This window comes from Diorhabda carinulata, chromosome 10, assembly GCF_026250575.1.
Source record: "Diorhabda carinulata isolate Delta chromosome 10, icDioCari1.1, whole genome shotgun sequence".
In the NCBI taxonomy this organism is placed as follows: Eukaryota; Metazoa; Arthropoda; class Insecta; order Coleoptera; family Chrysomelidae; genus Diorhabda; species Diorhabda carinulata.
Window position 1 is genome coordinate 5,867,621 of NC_079469.1, and position 24,067 is coordinate 5,891,687.

Here is a 24,067-nt window from a genome sequence, read left to right on the forward strand (position 1 = left end):
ATTTTGATTTTGGAAAAGGTCCTTTCTTTATTGTAACTTTCGATGTTAATTGGAAAGTGATTTTCCTAAATTCCTCAAATTCTAGCTTATTACTATTCTTAATTACCAAAGTATCTAAAAATGGTAATTGTTCATCATTTTCCATTTCATAATTGAACCTTATAGATGGATATTTTGAACAGAGTTCCAAAATGAATTCTTCTACTTTTGCTGACAAGTTTCGACGTAATCGCAATTCAGCCTTAGTTACTACTTCTGGTCCTTATCTCAATACACCCAAACTCACTTGAGTTTCAATTTTTTTAATGATTCTATAATAATGAGTAAAAAAAACACTGAAAAACGGAGTTCAACAGTATATTGATCTTATAATCTATGTACAATCTAAAATAAGTGACCAAAGATGTAAATTCACTTAAAAGTATCAAAATTAATGAATGTAATAGTTTTTAGACCAGGCTAATGAGAATACTGTATCCTTTTTTCTTGTCTTCTTTCCTAATTTACATTTTTAAAATAAATTAATTCCCTATTTCTGTGCTTCTAACTTTTTCTTAAGGGATTCGGGCATTTCTGGTGGTGGTGGACGTGGCATCTTCATGGCGACCTAAAAGAAAAAATAATTACTACCAATCCAATGTATGTATGTTTCAATTTACCTTGAAGGCATCATAAATGAACCACTGCAAAGCAGTCAATGTACCAATCATAACAATCCTAGGTGTTAATCCCTTCCATAAACCTCCCCATCCCAATTTCTTGGCAGCTTCTAAAGCTGTTGATCCTTTTTCTTGGTTCAATTTACTGACTACAGTATCGGCAGGATGAGATACAATAGCACAGAATACACCAGCAATGTAACCGGCTGCGAATGTAACAATCAACTGTTCACCTTTAGAGCATTCAGAACGTGGTTTAGGTACTACATATTTGTACAGAATTTCTACAGTACGTTCGAAACAGGCGAACTTCATCATCGTGTATGGAATTTGTCTCATCCACAAGGGAACAAGGGATTTGTAGAAACCATTTAGTCCTTCTTCTTTGTATATTTTAGGCCAAGCTTCACGTAAAGTATTGGCAAATCCAGGTGTAGTTTGAATTTTAACTTTAGCAGCTTCCATGGGTGATAGAGCAATATCAGCTATGAATTCAGCAGATGCTGAAGCTGCTAAATACAACCATGTTCTATATAAATATGAATTTTCTTCTCCAATAACATCAGAGTAAAATACTTTGAAAACTTCATAAAAACCAAATTTGCAGAGACCTTGGGCAGAGTAACCGAAGAAAGTGGGTGCCCAACCCCTAGCAAGACCTCTTGCACCATCTTCTTTAAGTGTTACTTTGAAACCATAGAACACATTTTTGTATTTAGCTGGATCTACTTGAAGACGACATTTTACTAAATCAAGAGGTACTACAGCTGTGTGGGTGATACCGCAAGATAGTACTCCTAAAAATTAAAATAAAATTAATCAATAACACATTTTCACAAATTGTTTTTCAATAGTATAAGCTCTCCATATGTAACTGATTTTTTGAGACTTTTGATGATATATTTAGGTCTAAAAAGGTGTTACAAAATCAAATTTTGCTGAAAAATTTGTTGTTAATTAGTTGGCTTAGAATTATTTTCTGGCTCATCAATGTTGATGTATACTGTAAAATAAACAACATTGTTGATTCGGCTTAAGCAGCAAAAATGTATTTATTGGAAACTAACCAACAACAAATTTTCCCAAATAGAGGGATTTAATATCATTAATGTCTGGTGCAATAACTAAATCTCTTCCAAAGTTTATTTTTTTTACAATTCTTGTAAATAACTGGATTAGTATTTTAAATTTATTTTAGAATGAGAAAATTGACCTAAACTAGCTGTATCAGAAATGGTTTAGTTATAATTAGAATCAATGTCAATAAATTTAAGATAAACATACATGTCATTAAAATGTCATCAATATGTAAACTTCACTAATTTATCTATAGTGTTGTCACATGCTCATTGTAATTTATTGAAAATCACACCCTTAATTTTTTATTTAACTCACCTCCTAGACCACATAAAGCAAAATAGTATGAAGAACCAAATTCACAACTATCTCCTTCAGCAACAGCGGCAGCCGCTATTTGTCTACCAGCAACTAATGATTTTACTAAGCCCCTAGATGTGTTGTCTTCTGCTGGAGTTGGTAACGTATTTTCTTGTGAAGCCTGACAAGAAGCCCGGTTGAAAAAGGAAGAAAACATCTTTTCTCTGGTCGATTTGGTCCTAAAATAAAATAGGATAATTGTAATATACCCGATTTAAAATATTGTGAATGATATACCATTTTGAAAAGATTTAGAAATTACGGATTTAATATGAAAAATTCGTCACATAATAATTTGTATCGAAACTTATTCTTTACAAAAAAACTGAATACATTTTGACATATTACATAACCTAAATAACTACTACTTTAGAACTACATACACTTCCAACAGTAAAATACTATTTTATTTGAAAACAATAAATATAAATCCATATTATTGAAAGCAATCAAACTCTTTAAACCTTGTTGAGAAGAGAAGTACATTGTGCCATTATGTTACATAAGCAAATCTACACTGCATTATGTATTAGTTCAAAAGTTGTATTTATTTTTCAATGAGAGCAATCATTTATATAAAAAGCAATGAAACTGAACTAGTTAATTAATTGAATGAATATTTTAACCATAAAATATAACAGACTTACCTTGTTTAATTATGGCCGACCTGCAGCAAAAGGTGGCTGCTTGCTACTTGTAAAATGGATTTTAAGCCTACGCGGCTGCGCATGGTTTTGTGTGCAGTAAAAGAGCACGTGGTATTCGGTCAATGTTCAAGGGCGTGTCAAAATTAGTTTAAAATACATCCAAGGTTTTTTTTTTCAAATTATTAAGCAAACGAATTTTCATTTTTAATAGATGTATTTGTAGGGACATTGATGCAACTTTTAATTGATAAAATTCGTGTATTGCCAATATAATATCTTCTTTTAAGAAGCGACTTTTAATATTCAAGTTATTCAACCATCAACCACTGATATTATCAGATCATAACCACAAACCACTTTTTATAGTCGGTTCAGTAGATGACTCAAAGCGAAATAAAAATCATGTTACCAAAATGAGACGAAAGTATATAGGGAAGGATGTCATGTACACTACGACGCAAAGGATCTATTGTATGTTTTGAGGACGATTTTTTCTTGTCCATTTCTTTTTTGAACATTCTGAGTGTCGTTTTTTGGAAGATTTAGAATTACTTCTAGTCCAGTTGTTGGGGATTATCTCATAGCTTCGGCTGAAAATACGCAAGCCAGTCTTTGTACCTTCTAGAAATTGTTCCTCATTGTATTCAGACTATAGTTAGTTATACAAAGGTAAATAATATCATCCACGCTTTCTACGGTGAATGACAAAATTGTACTTATAAGTGAACAAGAGTAAATTTTCAAATTAATTATTTTCCAATTGGTTTTCACAATTCTATTTTAAAAATGTTCTATTGTCAACAAAAAATATTTGTAGGACAAAATTTAAATTTTGCACCTTTAATAAAAATTAAAACCACTAGTATTTCTTCTAAAGTTTTGTAATTAATAATCAAAGTTTACGCTTCTAGAACGTACCAATTTGGTCATAATAAATCACATTGTCGTGAATTACCTACGTATAGGTGATCTATGATCATAGTGTTTATAAATGATTGTTTTTAGAAAACCTATTATAGTTTTTGGTGTTAATACAAACAAAAGAACACTGCGGAATATATATATATATATATATATATATATATATATATATATATATATATATATATATATATATATATATATATAATATACAGCGAAATTCACTTTTCCTATGTAGATAATGTGTATTATATCCTAAACTAAAAGTTTTCACTTATGTTTCTTTTGGACAAAGTGGATTTAATGCCTTTATTGTAATGTAAGTGACCAGCGACCGCGACTGATTTTGAAAACGCTTTCTTATGTCATATGATCATGTTAGCGCTCCAAACTTTGCGTTCGACATTTCAACAACAACGTATTGACCACGTTACCGAGGTATTTATCAAAGAAATCAGAACTATTGATTGTAAATCCGTAATTCATTATCTTCAATGGTTTGATCTGAAATGAAGTAGAAAAACGCTTAAGCGTGACCGTATCTCCGCAAGAAGGACACCTTATCATATACACCTAAGTATCTATTGTGTCCCCCTTTTTGCTGTGATACTGAGGAACCCAGTGTATACAGCTGATCTATTAGTCCTGTTCCTCTTTAGTTTAGAATATGGGATGGCTGGTTCTGACAGAAAGATTCATCTTTTACTTCATATGCTCCTAGGTGTAGTGCTCTGGAGTTTCGTACTGTCTCATACTCCAAGATATCAACTGTGTATCTACATTATGATGCTTAGTAATAGTTTAAGCATAAAGAATCATAGTTGTAGAGCCTCATTTTAGAAGTATTAGTTTTAGTAATGAACCATTACCCAGTTTTCATAATTCAATTAAAATCCATAATAATACTTTTAATAATATATTGTACCAAAAAATAACACAGATTTCGTTTTAACTTTATAATACTTAAAATCTAGAAGTTGTCTGAGAATAACCCTAAAAAAATAAAAACAAACGACATAATCCAAAGTATCAAGTATTTTCCCAGAAGTTAAGAAAACAATATAATAGTATCACTCACTGTATACATTATCAATTATAACATTCTGAAATTAATACTAATAAACAGCGGCCTACTGAAACTACTTCATTCCAATAAGCAATAAATCGTGTAATAGTTTCACAGATTTTATTACAAAGTCAGTTGAATATTATTGTAATTGAAAATTTTTAATTTTGATGCTTCTTCTTGCCTTTTTTACGTCTTGAGGTCTCTGGTGCATCCCCTATAGTAACTGTACCACTAGCAATTTCTTCTTTAGCATCAGACTTTTCAATCACCTACAATAGGGAAGACACATATAATATGGTACCATATATTTAAATATTCATGTATTGCAGTAAAGCTTACTGAACACACTATTTTCACTACCACTACACCAACACCCACAATTACACAGTTTACCTTCAGTTTCTGAAGATGATAACTTGGTTATCGAAACACGCGTCAGATAATGTAATTGTGAGTGTTGGTGTAGTGGTAGTGTAAACTGTGTATTTAGTATGAATATCAAAAATGATTTCAATTTAGCTGTAGAACTTTTTTAAGAAAAATAAAGGAAAAACTTATTTACAACTAAATTACAGATACTAATAACATGAATAGAAAATGTGAAAGGATCTGCTGAGTTAGAGGAGATAAAATGTGAAGGATGAGATAGAAAGCAAAGGAAAAAAAAGTATATGTCATCACCCCCCAATCATACACAGCACAGTAAATCGGCTTAGGATTGAATGAAATAAAATCTAAACCATATATTTTACTTACTCTTTGTGCATCAATAAAGAACATTAGATCTCTAACTTGTTCTCTTAAATCATTAATTACTCTATCTTTGTGTGACATTAATTCATTGAACCTTTCTTCCAACTTTGTTATTTTAGTCTGCCATTGTTGCTGGTTATTTCTTAATGCTTTCCCTAATTGCCTCTCTTCATTTAAATCATTTAATGTCGACGTCAACCTACAATATTATATTGTGCAACTACTACTGAAACCAATGTAAATATAAAGATTTTTTATTAGATGTTTCAAAAGAAAAGTCTTATGTCATTTTATAAAAAAATTCAATCCCAATACTACTAGAAAAAAGGGGAATAATATTTGTCTAAGACATATCAATTCAAAAGACAAAGCTAAACAACTGTAAATTGAACAAAACTAAATAGAAAAGAAAATATATATGTTTTTTAGAAGATACACATACTTGGAATGTTGCTGTTGCAGTTTCTTTTCCAAAGATTGTTTTTCTTTATTAGTATTAGACAATTTTGTTCTCAGTTGATTATTTTCTTCTGATACAACAGACAAATTGTCCCTGAGGACTTTTGTTTCTTCAGATAATTGACTTTCCAACCTACAAATGTAATGTTAAATTTATATAACCACTACTAGACAGGCATAAATACACTGAGACGGTATCAAACATTTAAACTGAACAAAAAATCTACAAGTCTTGTGATTTTCCACTACCATTGAATTATTTCTAAATAATAACATATATTTTCCAAAATAACAGTTAATCACTTACAAAGACATTTTATCTTCGAAATACATCCTTTGTTGCTCTAACTGAGATGTTAGGAGATATGTAAACTCTAATTGCACAGAATCTACTTTTTCTTGTGCTCCTTCAGATTCTGGAGGAGGACCTTCTGAAGGTACAAGTTTTCCATCTGCTTTATTCTGAAGAAGCCGATGTACAAAATTATCACCTGGAAATAATATCTCATGATTATCAGTTCCTAAGGAAAGACCAGAGTAGGTGAAATCATGGGCAAAATTGCGTAATCAGAATCTACTTGAACAATTTGGATCAAATTTTGAATTCCTATTCATTACACTGTACAGTTTTTGTTTTGCAAGCTAATATACACCATGCTAATTTTGACATCAGTTTTGAAGCTCTAGAGGTAACAAAATCAACTACTTATAGAATTTTCAAAGAATTTTTGAGCCAAACTAATTTTATTTTTTGAAAACATTTCGCTCATGTCACCTGTTGAATAATTTTATTTCTTTCTAATTCATTTACCTTTGTAATCCCAAACTCGGTGTGATCCCAATTGTAAAGCATAGCAATGGCCAGATTCTCTATAATGGGATGCTGCATGTCCCCCTTGATATCTGTGCAATTCGAATTATTAATCTGTTGAAAAACCAAATGAAATTTAATACCTTCCACATCCTACATGGCCGCAAATTAAACATATCCAAAGAGATTCGGGGGCTGGAACTGAACTTCCACATTCTTCGCATTCAGAATTTTCTGCTTGCTCAGGACTCTGAACACACCTACAAACTGGACAAGTAGAATCGCCCCATTTTTCCAAACAACTAGCATGGAATGCATGATTGCAGAGTATTGTTAAAACACCATCTACAGACTCATCCATACGTTCTAAAAATACAATAACCGTAAAATGTTTGCTAATTTCTACACTTTTCAAAAATAAATGTACCTAAACAGACAGGACATATTGGTAATTCAGTATGACCAGGTGGGGCCATTCCATCATGTGCCCATTCAACTTTTGAAACCCAAACTAAGCGGCAAATTGTATCGGGTTCAAGGCTACTAAAAGCAGCCCCATTGAATGTTGTGTGAAATTCCATAGCAGCATCATGATGTCTAAAGCTATAGATATAATGGTTGGGAGTAATTTCTAAATTAAACAGTAATTGTATACTTACGTCAACAAAGCCATGTACTGATTAGGCATAGAATCTCTTAAAACTCTTATATGAGATATTTCATCGTGGCAAGGTGCTGTAAAAGATAGGAGATCATGACAGGTCATGGTTGTTGGAACTCCTACCATACATAACGTTAGAACCTCTTTTCTACTGCTCAATTGACTAAAACAGTACAACAATTTCAAATATTTCATACTGCATATTACACAAATATACTTACTCTTCTTTATATAAATGGATAATACCCTTAGTGATTTCTACAAAAGGATTTCCACTGAAAAATCCAATTTCACTCTCTTTTTCAAGAGGATCTTTTGTTGAATCACTAATGGGAGTAACTTCTCTAGAATATTTTGGCAATAGTCCCCAATCATTTCTGGGACTTTCTAAGCGACTAGGAAATGTTTCAACACTAATATCTCGTATCTTTCGTTGTCCTCTATTTTTTTGTCTGTTATCTGGATTGACAACTGCTTCTGCACCCCTATCTTTATGCAAAATAAAAAGTTTATGATAACCGCAACCTTTAAATTGATTTTTTGAATAATAATAGTACTTAATAAAACGATCTTATAATTAATAATTGACGCATTTGCTATAATCTTTAAAAAATATTAGAATTATGAATTTTAAAATTTTAATCCAAACAATTTTAATGTATACCTTGACTTTGGTTAGATTCGTTTACTTCAACTCTTAGAACGCATTTCGATACAAAATCTGACATTTTTGCAACATTTACCACTGGTTATCTTTGAAAAATAGTGAAAAACTAATAAATGGTAAATATTATTTGACGTATGACAGGCAAACTGTAAGTTATCAAGTTTTTTGAACTAATCTTAGGCATTTTTTCGCAATCAACAACTGATACATTTGAACTATTTTGTAAATCAAAATTATTTTAGCTTTTTGATTGTTCAAAAAAATAGTTATGAAAAATATTATTTAGTTTTTGATAGTTCCCCTGTAATAAAAAAATTTCGCAATTAAAAAACGAACAACTGATACAGGTCTTTATTCTTCAGTTAATAATTTTCAACATAATAAATAACAAATTGCTTATTAACACAATTATTCATATGAAATACAAACAAATAATATTTGGTACTATATAATTTCTATAAAAATACCAATATTTCTTCTGCATCCACCCCAGCAATTTCCCATAAGATACAACCCAAAAATATCACAATAAGAACATAATTTAAATATAAGGGTAACTATAAGCAAAAAGCCTCGTAACGCTTAAATCTTCTTCGATTCAATAGCTTTTTCTTTCTCTTTGTCTTTATTTCCATCACCTTTTACTACTTGCACCATTCTCAAAGTCAATCCTGCCAAAATTGCATCCAAAGGATCCATGAAGCCTCTTTGCATCCATTTAGGAATAGTAATTCTTGCATGAGAGAAACCTAATTTCTGTAAGATGTAATCTATACCGTAAGGTTCTATATATTTCCCTGCAACACTTAGTAAACGTACAGTAGGTTCCAAATGCCAAGTTTTACAATTGTAATTACGCCAATCTTTTGCAAAAATATCTACGTCTATTGAACCTTTCTTCGGCGTCTCGCTAAGTGGTTTTGGTTTCTCTTGGTCGTTCATGTTGCGTTTTTCAATGCCACCAAGCTAAAATTAAAACAATAATAGGTTGATTGAATTATTATTATCACTTAAAACTTACCACTCTTTCTTTTTCTTTAACGTAAGAAGTGATTAGATCGTGTAAAAAGAAAAAGGCTTCGGCATCTACTGTAACGAAAATATGATCTTCAAATTCTGTAATGAAACTGCAATCCACCATTGGTTTTTCCCCTAAAATATACAATAAAATTATCCAAAAATCATCTACTCGAAAAGGGTTTACCTGAAAGATCCGGTACATCCGCTGATTGTAGATGTTCGGTCTTGAGATGGAATTGCAAACTAGGAAGCGCAAATATAACCTCTCTATTATGATTATGATCAGCCAGTTTTGGAGAAGCGCAAGTTCCTCTCGATCTTTCCATAGATCCGTCCAACTTTTCCTTCTCCAAAGACGGAAACCTATCGACTTCTATGGAATTCATAACAATTAAACTTGGTAATTCAATAATCAAAATGGTTACTTACCATCAATTTGACTATTGGCAAAAGCATAATGGAACCACTCTTGTAAAGTCTTGAATTGTGGTGGAAATATTACACTTCTAGATACTTTACAAACAGTTGCCATTGACAAATGTGTTTTATATGTACTTAGACCTAAGCTGCAGGTTAGAGTTTGCACAACATGCACATCTTGTTTTGGAATTTCATCTACAATTAAAAACGTTTCAGTGAACCCGACAACAAGAAATATTAGAAAAGATTATTCACCTGGTGAAGTACTAGCGGGGATTTCTTGACTTTCCGTATTGAAGTTGATACATGGTTCTTTCAAACTGAAAAGAGCCCACGATTTGCTTTTGAAATTTATACCGTGAAAACATGCCAGAGATATATTATTTCCTTGTAGTTCCATTGTACCACCCAAGACTGTACCAAATGATGGTAAAGGTGATGGCATAGTTTTCAATTGTAAACCTGCTACATGAGCAAGGACTTTTTGCCAATGACGATGATGTCTAGCGTCAGTAGTTGATGTAGATTGGGAAGGAGGAAGTGGGACAGGTTCTTTTTCTAAAAAACAAAACAAAAGAATAAATTCTAAATTACTACTTTATAATACCATTGTTGGTAACCTAAATTATACTGGGAAATGTATTTCAAAATATGGACCAACTAATCTTGTGGTTTCTTTATTATATTTAATAGAGAGTGATGAAATATTAATTTTCTGTTTTACTTACGTCTTTGCGGTGTTATCCTGGAAGGTCTTCCAGATCCAGCAAAACTACTAAATGCTCTTTTACTGCTATTGAACTGTTGTGAGAAGAATTCTTCTAATTTGTTGAACATCTTTAATAAATCCGCAGTTGTAGATTTCGAAATCATCATCTGTAGTTGATCCCAACCAAGTACTCCATGCATGAAAATATTTGCTGGTCTAACAAGTTATACTATCAGTATTATTACATAATAATAGATTTTGAAGAATCATTTACCTTCGAGTTGGCATAAATGAATCTCTTGTGGAAGATACTTTATTAAGTTTCCATTCGTCTCGAAGATTAACATTCAAATCACTGACTCTACACATCAGTACGGATGTTGCCATATAGTCCAAACGCAGTTCTAGTGCATGTAGTCGCAATCCTACCTTGTGGTCAGGTTCTACATTCGCCTCTTCTCGGATATAAACTAAAGAATATAAATTTAAATGTATTTTGACTGTGAAATATTGAAAGGTAGTATCATGTTTTACATATTAGAGATATAAAAATCATATTTATAATAAACTTACTATATGTATTGATGCGGGATATTTCGATATTACCACCGACAATACCTCCTTTTGCATCTAATCCTGAACCTCCAAGACCTAGAGCGATGTACAAATTTTTATGTCCAGTTGAACCAATACTTAATCTACCATCACTTCTAAATTCCTTCGTCAACCAACTATAAACGAAAAAATATGAAAGTGAGATGAGAAGATGAATTTATAAACAAAATATGGTACTTACGAAACGTTTCCCATAACATTTCCCATATTCATGTGAACATTTAGTTTCTTGAAGTTTACTGCAAATAAGACTAAAGTTTCCCAAGCTGAACAATTTTTGTGTTCCGAAGGACTCGGAGTATCTAGATCTTTTGATTCTATACTCATAGTTTTTCCCATATCTCTCAATTTATTTTGTACATGATCGGAGTCTGTGTTCATTTTGTGACGGTCATTGGTATTCAAATGGGACGATTTGTCAGTTTTACTAGATCTAAAATCCATTAAAAAATTAATTGTGTTAGTTCATGTTTTACATATCACAAGTTTTTTCCTACATTTACATCTCTATTGTCACATAATAAGAGTACCTAAGCCTTTTGCTGAAATGAACAGAACAGAAGTAGATCTACTGTCTCTACGGCTTGCTCACAGAATCAGCAGTTGACCTTAAGATGGTGAAAGGTCAGTGACCTGTCAGACAACCTATTTATTAACGTCGTTTCTGGACATCTAGAGAAGCTCCTTAAACTTTTTATGGTCATGGGTATGAATATTTTGGATTGTTGGGTTATTGGACAGTTGGGCTATTGTCCTAAATTTTTAGACATTACTTCTTGCTTAATCATTGATGGGCATAGCCTGGTGGCCTGGTTACTTTGTTTCTGCTGTATATACTTTCACGGTATAAAATGTATAAAATTGTTAGGGATTGTATAGGATTGGACCTAATAGTCCACCGTTAAAGTGTTAAATAAAGAGATGGACGGATTTTACACATATATATTCACCTTTCATGACCTCTGGATAGATTAGGTGATGCATTGTGAGATGAAAATGTGTCTTCTTCTTCATTAAATGGCGTAGACATGCTCAAGTCTCCTAGGAACATACGACGTACTATAGAACGTCTATACCATGCCTTTGGGAACGCTAATATTTCTGTTAAACGTCTCATATCGTATTTAAAAGACGCCGAACCTATATCGATAATAGCTAAAAAGAAATAATATACAAAATGTTAAAAAATACAAAGTTGATTGGAATTGTCAAATATGTAATGTCAAACTACTTACTAGAGAATCTAATAACGGCTCTACTTTGATCACCACCTTTGCCTTTTGTGGATTCTTGTTTGAAATTCAGCATTCTAGAACGGGAGAGATGAAATTTAACAAATTCCACGTTAATGGAGAGCGAATCTTTTCTTTCACTATCTGATAAAGGTGACCATTGCGCTTCTTTGATGGCAGATTTTTTACCTCCATATGGATGGAAAACGTACACCGAGAAATCGGAAAGACAACTAGTTACGCTCAGACCACCGACAGCAGAGGCAGCCGTGTTAGGTGCACCGTCTCCAAATTCGCTAAAAGATAAGAAAAAATATATTACTTCACGGATGAAAGTTAGTCAACACTCTATAAAAAAACAATTATCCAACCAACTACAGCAATATCTCACTTTATACCGCTAAGATTGCCTACCGTTAATTCCTGCCTATACTATTATTGCGGTATTCCATAACATTCTAGAAGAACCTTCCAGAATGTATAATAATAGTCAACTACTTTGGGAAACCTCTATCAATGGAGCCACCCATCATTTTATTATATTTTCCTCACTAACTTATGACAGGAGCCGTCAGATGGCGTGCGATTTTGTATCCGTCACAATGTATACAGTAGAACTGACGAATATAAAGGGGTATAAAGTAATAGGGGAATATAGATATTATTATCTTTATAAATTTACCTATAAATTAGATCATCTTCGGCTCTTTTAGAACTGAAAACGATATCTAGAGATGGTAGTTGCAGAAGACATTCGACTCTCGAAACAGGTAAACAGCTGAACCGGAATGTGCTTGGTTGCATGTGGAAATATACTATGACGTCTACCGGGAAACTGGCATATACATAATTCCCATAATTTGTCAAATCTTGTTCCGTTGTTAATAATGATGTATCTAAAAAATATTTTCTATTAGTTCAAATAAATTCAAAGGTAAAAAAACCTAAAATGCTTCTTGGTAATTATGCGTTACCTGTATCAGATATAGTTTTTATAGGAATCGGTTCCAAAGTTTGTTCTAAAAATTCCAAAATATGGGGGCTGATTATAGTTTCTTCTGGTACACTTTGCAAAGTCATCCAAGCGAACAAAGAAGCTTTTTTCACACCACATTTTTTACCGAATGAAACATTACCAGTCACAGGTTTTTGATATTCACCAGGAGGAGTGAAATTACCAAACTGCAGATCATCTAAACTGGTTTTACTGGAAGTTGGACTGTGTCCGTAATTGGGATTCGTTATTCCTTGCATAGAACTGGAATTCTTTAAATCGAAATCAGATATATACTTTGGTTTCATATCAACGGAATGAGTTTCTTGTTTTTTAAATGCTCTATCTATTCTAACTTGATCGGATTCTCCACAAGGTTTGTTTGGCGTCTGCTGGAATGTTTTCTCAAAATCTGGCTCGTTCCTTTCAGAAGAAGATGTATCTTCAGTAATTACCTAATAAAAGTATATAAAGGTCAATCAACTTCAAGGAAAAAATATGGTTAAAAATGGGAGAAAGAAACAAAAGAGAATTCCTAGGTGGATAATGTTGCTTACCTTCGATTGGTATTGTATTTTTACATCCATGCCTGGTATATGGAAAATTGTTATCTCTGAAACGGAATTGTGCCCAGAACCTCTAAGTTTACTGGTACTGGTTTGTATTGATAGTTTTTCTTTATTCTTACGAATGGCATCGGGACTAGAAGAAGAAGGAAATTCCAGAAGGCCAGCGGAACAACTTCTGTCTTTTCTCATGCGAGTTCTTAAACATTTAACAAGTTTTTGTAAGAAATTTGGTATTTACTGTATCATTCATTATTTGATAATTAAAAATCTATGGGATTTTCTATTTATTTATTAATACACACTTTATGATAGAAACAAAGAATGCTTTCCGTTGTAACAAATAACCGATTATTCTTATTTACTTGGTTATAACAATTTATAACGAGATAATAGCTTACATTTTGTTTTCTTCTTCTCTAGCAGGATCTTTGGTATGCAGCGCGCACCTTCCACTGTTTATAAAAACTTTAACGTCTAATTCTAGATCAATGTTTGGTTCTGGAGCCTTTTGCGTTAAAGATGAAGTATTGATATTACCACTTTGGAAATGACTCGAGCCCAGAGTTTGATCAGAGAAAGAATCAGACATAACCGACCTAAAGTAAATAAAAAATAAAATATTGAATGTGAAAATTAGTTTCTCATATAATTCTTACCCCTCTACAGATTCATAAGATGCTGGTAACTTTTTTCTCAGTGTAACAGTTTCTCCGTCTATATCTATTTGGTCTACCCAATCACCTAGTTGCGTTTCTGGTAGACTTAGATCTGAACTTGCACTAGGTAATGATTTTTGCCTATAAAAAATTCATTTTTCAAAATGGTTTCGTATACTATATAATAATTATTGTAAATTGTATCAGATGTGTGCTATACAAAAGCAAATAGAATTAAAAATAATCATAAATGATTTAAATACTTGACCATGCTAAAATCTTTTTATTATTATTATTATTATTATTATTATTAGCAAATCAGTAGGATTGGTGTGGGAATAGGTGCACTATTGAGTTAGGATATATGTATTCAAATCATCAATATATCAAATAATACATTTTATGATAGCTGAATACTGTACCTTCCCATTGTCTGTGTATCGCTGAAAGTCACTCTAGGACCAGGGTCACCAACTTTTACCCTTAATGAAGCAGATCGAGAAGGTCCAGATCTAGGTGAGCTTTCATAGCTACTACTGGCTACGTTTGTTTCAATGCTGGTTTTTGCTATTTCAGGGCTAGAATTTATACAAAAAAAGCGAATAAAACTATCACAAGATTATAAAAAAAAACTATTCAAAAAGGCACAAAAAAATAAACTATAGCAAGTAACTATCTATATTTATAATTGCAATTTGTTTTCACGGAAAAAAATATACAATAGTGATTAATAGTAGAGAGAATAATAGTTCTAATATACAAAGTGTGTTCAGAAATTAACAGGTACATTAATTTTAGTACTAGATATTTTTGGAAGTACTTCGGAAACGCGTTTTCATTGATATTTCTTTTCTTTATTTTACAAAAAAAAAAAGAAAAAAATCATATATAGCTATGTCTGAGAAATATGGGACTTAATGTATCGTTTCATGAGCCCTAATAATACTGATGCTTCAATCATCCTTAATGTCTTAATTGCCATCTTAGAAACGCTTATATCAATACTTAACTTTTGTTTTACTTAAAGCAGACTCACCATAAGCATTTACTGATAATTTACATACTGTATGTCATGTTTTATGGAAATTTCTTTAGATTCACTTCTAAGAAATGAAAATCATCGAGTTCATAAAAAGACGTTCAACTTTAGAAGCTTTTCAACCCCCTATTGCAAGGAAGAAGACTAAAAAGACAATGGTCCGAAGATCTATTAGCTCACAGAGAACCATTAATGAACGGTATCTGACACAAAACACTCACCTGTAACATACCTTTTGTTTATTAGTTAATAGAAGTAGATTGTGTAAACAAAGAAAGAAGCTTTAGAGGCTACAAAGTAAACAAAGAATATAGCTGAATACTCCACTACAATTCTAAGGCATATTTATCAATATAATAAAAAATGTTGACAATCATTCTCCGTACCTCTTAGATGTGAAAATTTCTTTTACTTTCTGAATACACCTCGTAGTTAATATAAGAAAAATAACTTAAATCTAGAAAAAGAAACATAACAGAGTTTACAGAAGAAGAAGCAAATTACTGCTATATAGTGTTGACAAAAATAAAAAATGAGAAAAAATATGGAATGAATAATGAAATATTTTATTGATGATTTATTTTTTTTTGTAGTGAACTTTTAAAAGTGATAAAAGTCACCATATTAATCTTGTCAATGAAGAAAATGTTAAAAGTGGAAATAAATACACATAATCATATAAATAAAATAATTGAAAGTTTAGAAAAGGATTTCGAAGTAATACTAAGGATTAATATTAACTAAAATAAATTCTTTTTTAGAAATAAAACTACTGAATATGTCTCTCTATAATATGTCATTTTATTTTTATATACACGTCAAACTACTTACGGAAACAGTTGAGGATTTTTTTCGTTGTAAAAATAATTACCTATGGGACAACTACTATGAGCTATATACACATTGTTTAATTTCAAACTGTTATACTTTTTGAATTTCACCAACTACTAATTCATCGAGCTCAAATTGGTCGACTACACCTCCAACTTTGGAAAGGTACACATTAGAAACTATTAAGTGAAAAAAATCTACAAACACAGCCTTATACAAATAAAACGCATATTCAATAAGCAGTTTGACAACCATCCCCTTGTTTTGACAAAATAATTTCCTATATAAAATTATTTAAATTTGAGAACATTGCACGAACGTAACCCAAACAGAACCATTAGGATCTGTTAATCATCTGGTTAGATGATACAAAACGTTAGCTACCTAACTCAAGGATTATTGTATTCATTAAGATTTATGGTAAACGATTCTAACGAGGAGCCACATCGTAGTTAATTGACTCCAAGTGTTCCTTAGACACATACATATAATTCTGTAAATAGATACGAAGTTCTTAATAGTGTGGCATTCGTCGACTACGGTAGTCGGATTATTGAAACCAAGTTTAACTAATTATTTTATTGTTTAATAAATAGTTTATTCCAAAGTAGTTTTAATGTTTTAATACAAAGAATATGCTCAACCTTCATTGGTTAACCCGAATATACATTACACCCTTAATCTGATTGGAAGAAATTGAAGTCTGCACCAAACGGTTCTCAGGACATCAACCAATATACAAGCAACATTTAAAGCGATATTAAATAATAGTAAAACAAAGAACCAAAACGGAAAAAATTATTAAAAACATGCAACGAAGTAAAATACAAACCTCTGGCGACTATCATTATCAGTAATGGGAACTACTACTAAAGACTTTGACCTGAAGAAAATAAAAGAAAGGTGGAAGATGCAAATGAAAATAATTTGTAATATTAGACAAAATGAAAGATTCCGTGTTTGAACATTTATTTTAAAAATAATATACCTGTCTCTTCCTTCTGGCATAGGACTAGGTGCCACAAAGGATTTTGATCTGAACGTAGTTGGTTTAGAGCCCAAACCAAATTTTCCTTTAATAGAAGAGGCTCTTACACTCTGTCTACGTAGTTTCTGCAGCATATCCCTAAAATATATATTTAAATTGATGTATTGATCATTGATAGTACTAAAAGATATAAACCTTCTAAAATCTTTATAAACCATAGTTTCCAATTCTTGTAATCTCTTCATTTCCATTTCTATAGTACCATGGGAAGCTCCGAGTGATCTTAGATCATTTATAATTTTAGCTTGCTCGTTCATTTCTTTTTCTATAAGTTTAGACCTACTCTTATTATCCAACGTTGGATCGAACATGAAAGCAGGTAATATACTTTCTTGAGAAGCTCTAGTACCATCCCCTGGTTCATTATCGTCGCTATCGTAATCTACGGGAATTCCGGTATCTTCAGCGCCAGTTAACATCGTCAAGGTATGACCTAAAGCTGATAATTGTTTACCCACGTTAGTATCCAGTTGAATATCGACTCCTTCCATCTGCCACTGAACGTTCAAAAACCATTTCGCATTTTCTGAAAATATATTAAGATATTATTAAGTAAGTTAGATAAAACGTTGTCATTTACCATTAGGTTGTTTAGCGGCTATGGTTCGAGAACACACTTCGTAGGTGCCTTCGCTAACTACACATAGATTCATGATGGATGAATCTGTCATGTCAGGTTTCCAATCGTCGAGAGAATTTTCAAAATCTTCAGCGAAACGAAGACAAAGATTGGAAAATTTACCTTTGCTCACAAGGGATCCAGAGTTACAAGCTAAAAAAATACAAATTGGTGTATTAGATAGAATTAAACAAAAAAAAATAAATTATACCTATTAAATATAATAATTGAGCCAATACATTTGATGTTAGTAGAGCAGAAGTTTATTTATAACTGCGGTTTTGAAAATACTACTAATTTTGATTTTTTGACTTCTAGATGGCGACAAGTGCAACGAAATTATACTTACCAAGCAAACATTTTTTTTCTGTTACTAGGCTTTAAATTATAAATAATGACAGAGCTATTAACTACTAGATGGCGTTATATATGACTTACATTACACTTTCAAGCTTTTCTTCTACCATTGAAAAGAAGTTTATAAATAATGGCAGATAATTGAAATACTTTTAATCCTTGGAAGGTATTGGTGTAAGCAATATAGCCCTAAGGCTAGAATATTTTGTATAAGAGCCAATAAATATCAAATAGAACCTTTTCCTCCCCTTATTTTTTCAACTATTACAGAAAAATACTTTACCTGATATACTGGTATTTTCCAATGTGATAACCACGGCTCCCCTATTATCATCATAAACATTTCTTTGATTCCAAGTGGCCAAAGGTAGAGGATTCAATGGTAAGCAGATTCCCATGTCTTCAACGGTTAATTGCAAAAACAAGGTGCCCACATAAGGTGCGCTCAGCTGGCTAGTTAATTGACCTAACTGGAATTTTTCGTAGACTTGCTGGGTAGCATTCAGAACTTCTTTGTTTAAATTGGCACGTTTTTCTGTCCAATAATCATAAGCGTTTTTATAATTCAGCCATACTAGGATGGCTTTGTCGACGGCGACTGGTTGAACGTAAATAAGAGGGCGTTTGAGTGTTATTAATACTACTTCTTTATCCTCACCTTCAATTAGTTCATCCTTAAAAGAACAACAATAAAAATTTTACCTTCTTCAGATTAATGTTTGTAATAAATGATGAAGCTTTACCTGGAAGGCGTTTCTTAAGGCTATTCTTGTATTAAAGAAAGCTACTGGTTGGTACTCAATATCGGCTTCCTCGAAAACGGCATTTCTTATTAATTGACCCAAAGAAACATTCAGATCCACCTGAGCTTTACCGAAAAGTCTCGTATTTGCATTCTTTTTAGTGGAACCGGATAAATTTTGAACTCTATTGGATACTTCCAATACAACCGCACCTTAAAAAAATGAAATTAAATCAAGCGAAAAGGTTTGAATTTGGACAACAACGTTTCTTACCAGTTTCTAATCGAACAGCTGAGCTTCCTGCTGTCGTCGCAGTCAATTGCATCCTCTGCATTTTAATTACCAAAGAAAATAACAGTCTGTTTACACTAGACGGTTCTTCGGAATCTTCTAACCATATAGGTACTGGTCTCTCGCCTCCGTAAACTTTCTGAACAACTTCGTTGACTTCCTAAAATAGTATGAAACTCAAATACGTTTTTTTTTCGTTATTTCAGTGATAGATTACGTACTTTCATAAAAACTTTCTGTACAAATACCAGATGATTCAATAAATCAGTGGTTAAACTATGTTCAAATACTCCAATATCAGCGTTAGCGTTCAAATAACCACCTTCTCTAAAAATAACCCCTTCCGGACCTCTAACTTCGCTCGCTGCATTTTCCGGAATATACTCAGCCACAACGTGAACTGCTGGTAACGCAATACTGGCTTCCGAAGGTAAATTTGTCTCCGCTTTTTCATTTTGGTTATAACCTTGGGGTAATTTTGTGGTGAAACTGAGGGAATGATGCGGTAGGTCTATTGTGAATCTGGCTTTGCTTCCTGTGAAACCGGTACTATTTACTTGATCCATTTTGTATTGGGCTTGTAACGATGGAAGAAGAGCTGCTGTTATACTGAGACTCTATAAATTAAACACCATTTTTTTTTATTGGAAAACTTTGGTTTGGTATTCGCAACCAACCTGTAGAATAACAGAAAATTGCATTACCAAAGGCTGCAATAGCCCCTTTTCGTTCACATTTGGTTTATTTACTGTTGTATTGGGTATATGTTCATCTCTGATATTATGATTTGGTGAGCTTTGTTGTTCATCTTCCATAGGTAACCTCGACAATCTGCTGGAAGTTCTTGTTACCCTCAACTCTTGTAAAGTGGAGCTCAGTTGTTTACTGCCTCTTGTTACCATTCCGTGCAGAGCTACAGGGTGTTGTGGGATATCTATGTTAACAGCTCCTAAAGTTTGAATAAACAATTTATTATATCAACAATATTTTGTTTATAACTTCGTAAAAATACAAAATTATCACTGAAAATTATCTGTCACTAAGTACTGAAGATTATGACGGATGTGGAAGATTTTTTCTGCTAACAGGTTTTATGGATTGCATAAAATTAATATACTACATTGCAGTCATAAGTATGTATCAAAAAGAGAGAGAGATTCGCCGACGATCGACGAAGATTGTGTGGGGTGGGTTTCGGGGGTTTAGGGTTTAATCTGATGAATATAGGAGAATTATCAAGGAAGTTATGGTAGATTTCAGGAAGGTCACCGTACGTTGTTGCTAGCAGTCGAAGGAGCGTATGAGGGAGTTTCCTGGCACCGGAGTTATTTGATTCGATGGTGCGAATAACATAGCGGGCTTGGAGGTCATTTAGATGGTTAGGGATGGGGAGTATATATCATATACAAATGAAATTTTTTAATAGATCAACTAGTTTTTGTGATGTAATTTGGACTTAGGTTCAACCTGATCAAATCAAAAACACGCACATGTTTAATTCCAAACTCTTACTGCTATTTATTGATTGCACAAATATACTACAAATTAAACATTGACTTTGTAATTGGTTCTTTCCACCGAACTCATTGTTTTCTTGGTGGTTGGTAGATCAGAAGTATAAATTAGATAGAGTATAACTCCAAGTATACTTCCTTGTGGTACCTCTGAATTGACTAGGGTGTAATCCCGCATGTAAATCTTGATATTTAATAGAGAAACGTCTATCCTTTAAATGTGATTTCAATAATAAGTGTATGTATGTATGTATGGATGTTGAGGTGAGACAAACTAAGGTACACCACATTATTGGTCCTTCTGTCCCTCTTACCGAACAACTATTTCACCTAAACAAGCATAAGAAACGACTGTTCACTGGCTTTCTAACCGCAAATGGTTTCATTAAAATCATTTATTGATAAACAAGTATTACAACAGTATTGTTTTCATTACCAATTATTAACTGGAATGAGAACAAGCTAATAATATTCTGGTTTATACACCTAGGTATTTAATTCAATAAAGAGACTTAAACAAAAAACGAATCACGAAATATGAAGAAGATATCGTGAAGGAATTATGGACGAATCGGAATGCCACCAAAGTAAATACATCGGTGAGTATCTGGCGAGATTCAAACATTTGCGCAAGATTGACATCAAAGGTTTAAACCAATGTACCTGATTAGTATTTTTTTAATAATACATTTATTACTTACCCACAGTGAGCAAACCCGAATTTTTATCCTTTTGTCGTTTTGTAATGCTAGAATACAAAGCTTGCGATTTTCCTATAGTAACTTTAACAACGGTTTGTAGATTCGGTGCTACGCCTTCCAATAATACAATCATCGTTCTACCAACTTGACCTGTTAGAGAACATTCTAGAATCTGAGGAAACGATTTTTTTCGACAAGTTAACGATGAATGAAGACTCGTTATCTCGGCTTCTAGTTTTAATCCCGATAGTGTGGCTAACAGTCTTGTCCTGTGGATTCTAGCTACCCCAAAAACGATCAGTTTAGTATGCTCGTTTGATAAACCTAAAATATCCTTTTTGTCAAAATTTTAAATATATTTTTTATTATCACCTTCACCTTTGTTATTATCTTTACTAGATGTACCATTAAACTCTTGTTTATCCATATAATCACTAGATCTCATCTCCGTTAAGATATCATACTTTCTACTTCCTTTATATTGTTCCGAAATATCGTTATTCCCCACTGAGAATCTGTGTTTAATAGTTTTAGTATCCGGCATATTGGCGTACAATTCCAATAAATAATAAATTGTTTTCCAACATCTACCGGTGCTTTTGTCCGATGAAACGGTAATATGATCTAGTGCAGACACCGAGGGACTGGACATGGTCATCGGGGTACCGGCGCCTTCGCTTAAATTGACATAACCTTTAACAGTTTTACCCGTAGAACGTAATTTTTGTGCGAAACTTTGAGGACGAGAACGTATGCTAGGAGAGGGTGATATAACTGGTTTATGCTGGGAGGAATAAGAGCCGGGATCGGAGATTTTTAAACTGAGCTGTTTCGATATGTCTGTAGTAGGAAAATGAATATCAGAATCTACAAAAAAATATATATTCGTATACAAATAGTTATATTTTTTAATTAATAAATTACTTGATGAATGATGTTTGATATCGGCATGATCACTGGAGCTAGTTTTTGGTCTCCTAATATCAACCGGCTGTTGTTCCCTTAATTCGTTCTGAGTATCTTTAACGTTTTGATACATGTTACTGATCTGATGTAATAATCGTAGTAGAGGCATGTTTACCCTTTGATGTATGTAACGTACCCCAATAGTGAAATTAATTACCGTACTGGTGTGATTTTTAAGTTGACCTCTTGATATATACAACACATTTTTAGTTTTCATCATTTCGTTTACGGCTATATCAGTCATCCTGTCTATTTCTAATTCTACGCCAATTTTTTCGCAAACAAAAGCCGGTGATTCGTCTATAAACAAAAATATTACAATTCCAAACTACACTAATTATTCATTTTTAATACTGACCGGCGTTAATTTCAATAAATAACCTCTTGCCTTTATTCTTTCCTTTTTTCTTTTCCACCTTTCCATGTTCCGAAACAACTATATCGATCCTCATCGTTTCCATATTTCCTACTAAGCAGAAATTCGAACCAAGTGCGTCTAATGTCGTCACTTCATGTCCTGCTCCTGAAAAAATCAAATATCATCACACCGAATCAATTAAAAAATATTTTTTTACCAGAGTCTGACATTGTTGTGAATCTTAATTGTTGAGGCATCACGCCGAGACCAGAAAGTAGAGGTTGAAACACTTGATTGGCGTCCAAAAGTCTTACAGACTCTTGTATGGGATAGAAGGGAATACCGGGTGCTGATACTTCTTCTTTTGGTAATGTATCTGGATCTACAGATGACTGAGTGTGACTTGTATCTATTTTAGACTCCAAACAACCTAAAAAATATAAAATTGTTCAATTTCTTATTTCTTAGACCTTCAGATATATTATTGCATCTAAATGTCCTTGATTTTAGGTCTCTTCTGTTTCAAAATTAGTTTTTTTTTGTTATTTTTTAAAAATTTATCTTTCTATTAAAAACTATCAAAAAAAAACTAATTTTGAAACTGAAGAGATCTCAAATTAAGAACATTTAAATGCATTAAAAAATATTATATATAGAAGCTGACATAAAAAAAGTGGTACATATAGTTTTTTTAGATGAAAATATATATAAAAATTATTTTATACAAATTATTTCAACTGACATAATGACACAATGAAAATTTAAATTATGAAATTTGGAAACATATTTTAGATATAAATATGCATTATATAACTATACCAATTACCGAAGAGTAACTTTTACCTCATTTTATGTTGTCAGGTTCAGCTGTACTTATTAGAAATAAATATTCTCCACGAAAATTTCTTGTAATACTAATTTTTTTTGTAAAAATAGCACTAGCATCGAAAATACAGTAAACAAAATCAAAACAAAGGTCTCATGTTCGTCTTAGTGCTCACAGAAACACAAACTAGAAGAGAAAATCGCTAGAGGTACATGGAATTTTACATCATAAAATGAGAAAACTCATAATAGGAATGTAAGCAAATGAAATAAATATATTGGGAATCAGCGAAATGAAAAATCCCCTGAAAAGGAACAATGAGGATACAGAACCAGACTCAGGGAAAAAAGTAGGTCAAAGAGTAAAGGAAGGAGAGCTACATATAACATGAAAAATGTTATGGAATAGTATGAGGAAAATAAGAATCTATAGAAAAATAACAGAGATAAAAAAATGAATAATAGTAAGAGGAAAT

General features: G+C 32.3%; 3 protein-coding genes across 3 annotated transcripts in view; all 3 read right to left on the reverse strand.

Moving 5' to 3' along the window:
* Window positions 1-341: 341 nt before the first annotated feature.
* Window positions 342-2,908, reverse strand: LOC130899072 (phosphate carrier protein, mitochondrial-like). The gene is made up of 4 exons (XM_057808815.1): window positions 2,744-2,908; window positions 2,055-2,275; window positions 660-1,456; window positions 342-607 (listed from the first exon to the last, which is right to left on the reverse strand). Exons 2-4 carry the CDS (start codon window positions 2,251-2,253, stop codon window positions 530-532), a joined length of 1,074 nt encoding a protein of 357 aa, XP_057664798.1. The 5' UTR covers window positions 2,254-2,275; window positions 2,744-2,908; the 3' UTR covers window positions 342-529.
* A 1,659-nt stretch (window positions 2,909-4,567) lies between these two features.
* On the reverse strand, window positions 4,568-8,235 carry LOC130899071 (BRCA1-associated protein). The gene is made up of 10 exons (XM_057808814.1): window positions 8,082-8,235; window positions 7,639-7,906; window positions 7,416-7,580; window positions 7,184-7,359; window positions 6,900-7,122; window positions 6,757-6,848; window positions 6,253-6,436; window positions 5,929-6,078; window positions 5,490-5,685; window positions 4,568-5,002 (listed from the first exon to the last, which is right to left on the reverse strand). Exons 1-10 carry the CDS (start codon window positions 8,143-8,145, stop codon window positions 4,892-4,894), a joined length of 1,629 nt encoding a protein of 542 aa, XP_057664797.1. The 5' UTR covers window positions 8,146-8,235; the 3' UTR covers window positions 4,568-4,891.
* A 185-nt stretch (window positions 8,236-8,420) lies between these two features.
* LOC130898754 (bridge-like lipid transfer protein family member 1) overlaps window positions 8,421-24,067 on the reverse strand; it is a 33,880-nt gene continuing 18,233 nt past the window's right edge. Inside the window, 29 exon segments of the mRNA XM_057808248.1 lie at window positions 8,421-9,050; window positions 9,106-9,236; window positions 9,289-9,477; window positions 9,534-9,719; window positions 9,780-10,082; window positions 10,253-10,449; window positions 10,508-10,703; window positions 10,807-10,964; window positions 11,030-11,281; window positions 11,799-12,003; window positions 12,084-12,376; window positions 12,763-12,976; window positions 13,055-13,529; window positions 13,632-13,839; window positions 14,042-14,239; window positions 14,300-14,440; window positions 14,722-14,877; window positions 17,158-17,295; window positions 17,353-17,743; window positions 17,798-17,989; window positions 18,477-18,867; window positions 18,937-19,148; window positions 19,210-19,387; window positions 19,449-19,844; window positions 19,905-20,176; window positions 21,443-22,309; window positions 22,367-22,708; window positions 22,767-22,931; window positions 22,984-23,196. Coding sequence (XP_057664231.1) covers window positions 8,667-9,050; window positions 9,106-9,236; window positions 9,289-9,477; window positions 9,534-9,719; window positions 9,780-10,082; window positions 10,253-10,449; window positions 10,508-10,703; window positions 10,807-10,964; window positions 11,030-11,281; window positions 11,799-12,003; window positions 12,084-12,376; window positions 12,763-12,976; window positions 13,055-13,529; window positions 13,632-13,839; window positions 14,042-14,239; window positions 14,300-14,440; window positions 14,722-14,877; window positions 17,158-17,295; window positions 17,353-17,743; window positions 17,798-17,989; window positions 18,477-18,867; window positions 18,937-19,148; window positions 19,210-19,387; window positions 19,449-19,844; window positions 19,905-20,176; window positions 21,443-22,309; window positions 22,367-22,708; window positions 22,767-22,931; window positions 22,984-23,196 — 7,643 coding nt within the window. The 3' untranslated portion in view covers window positions 8,421-8,666.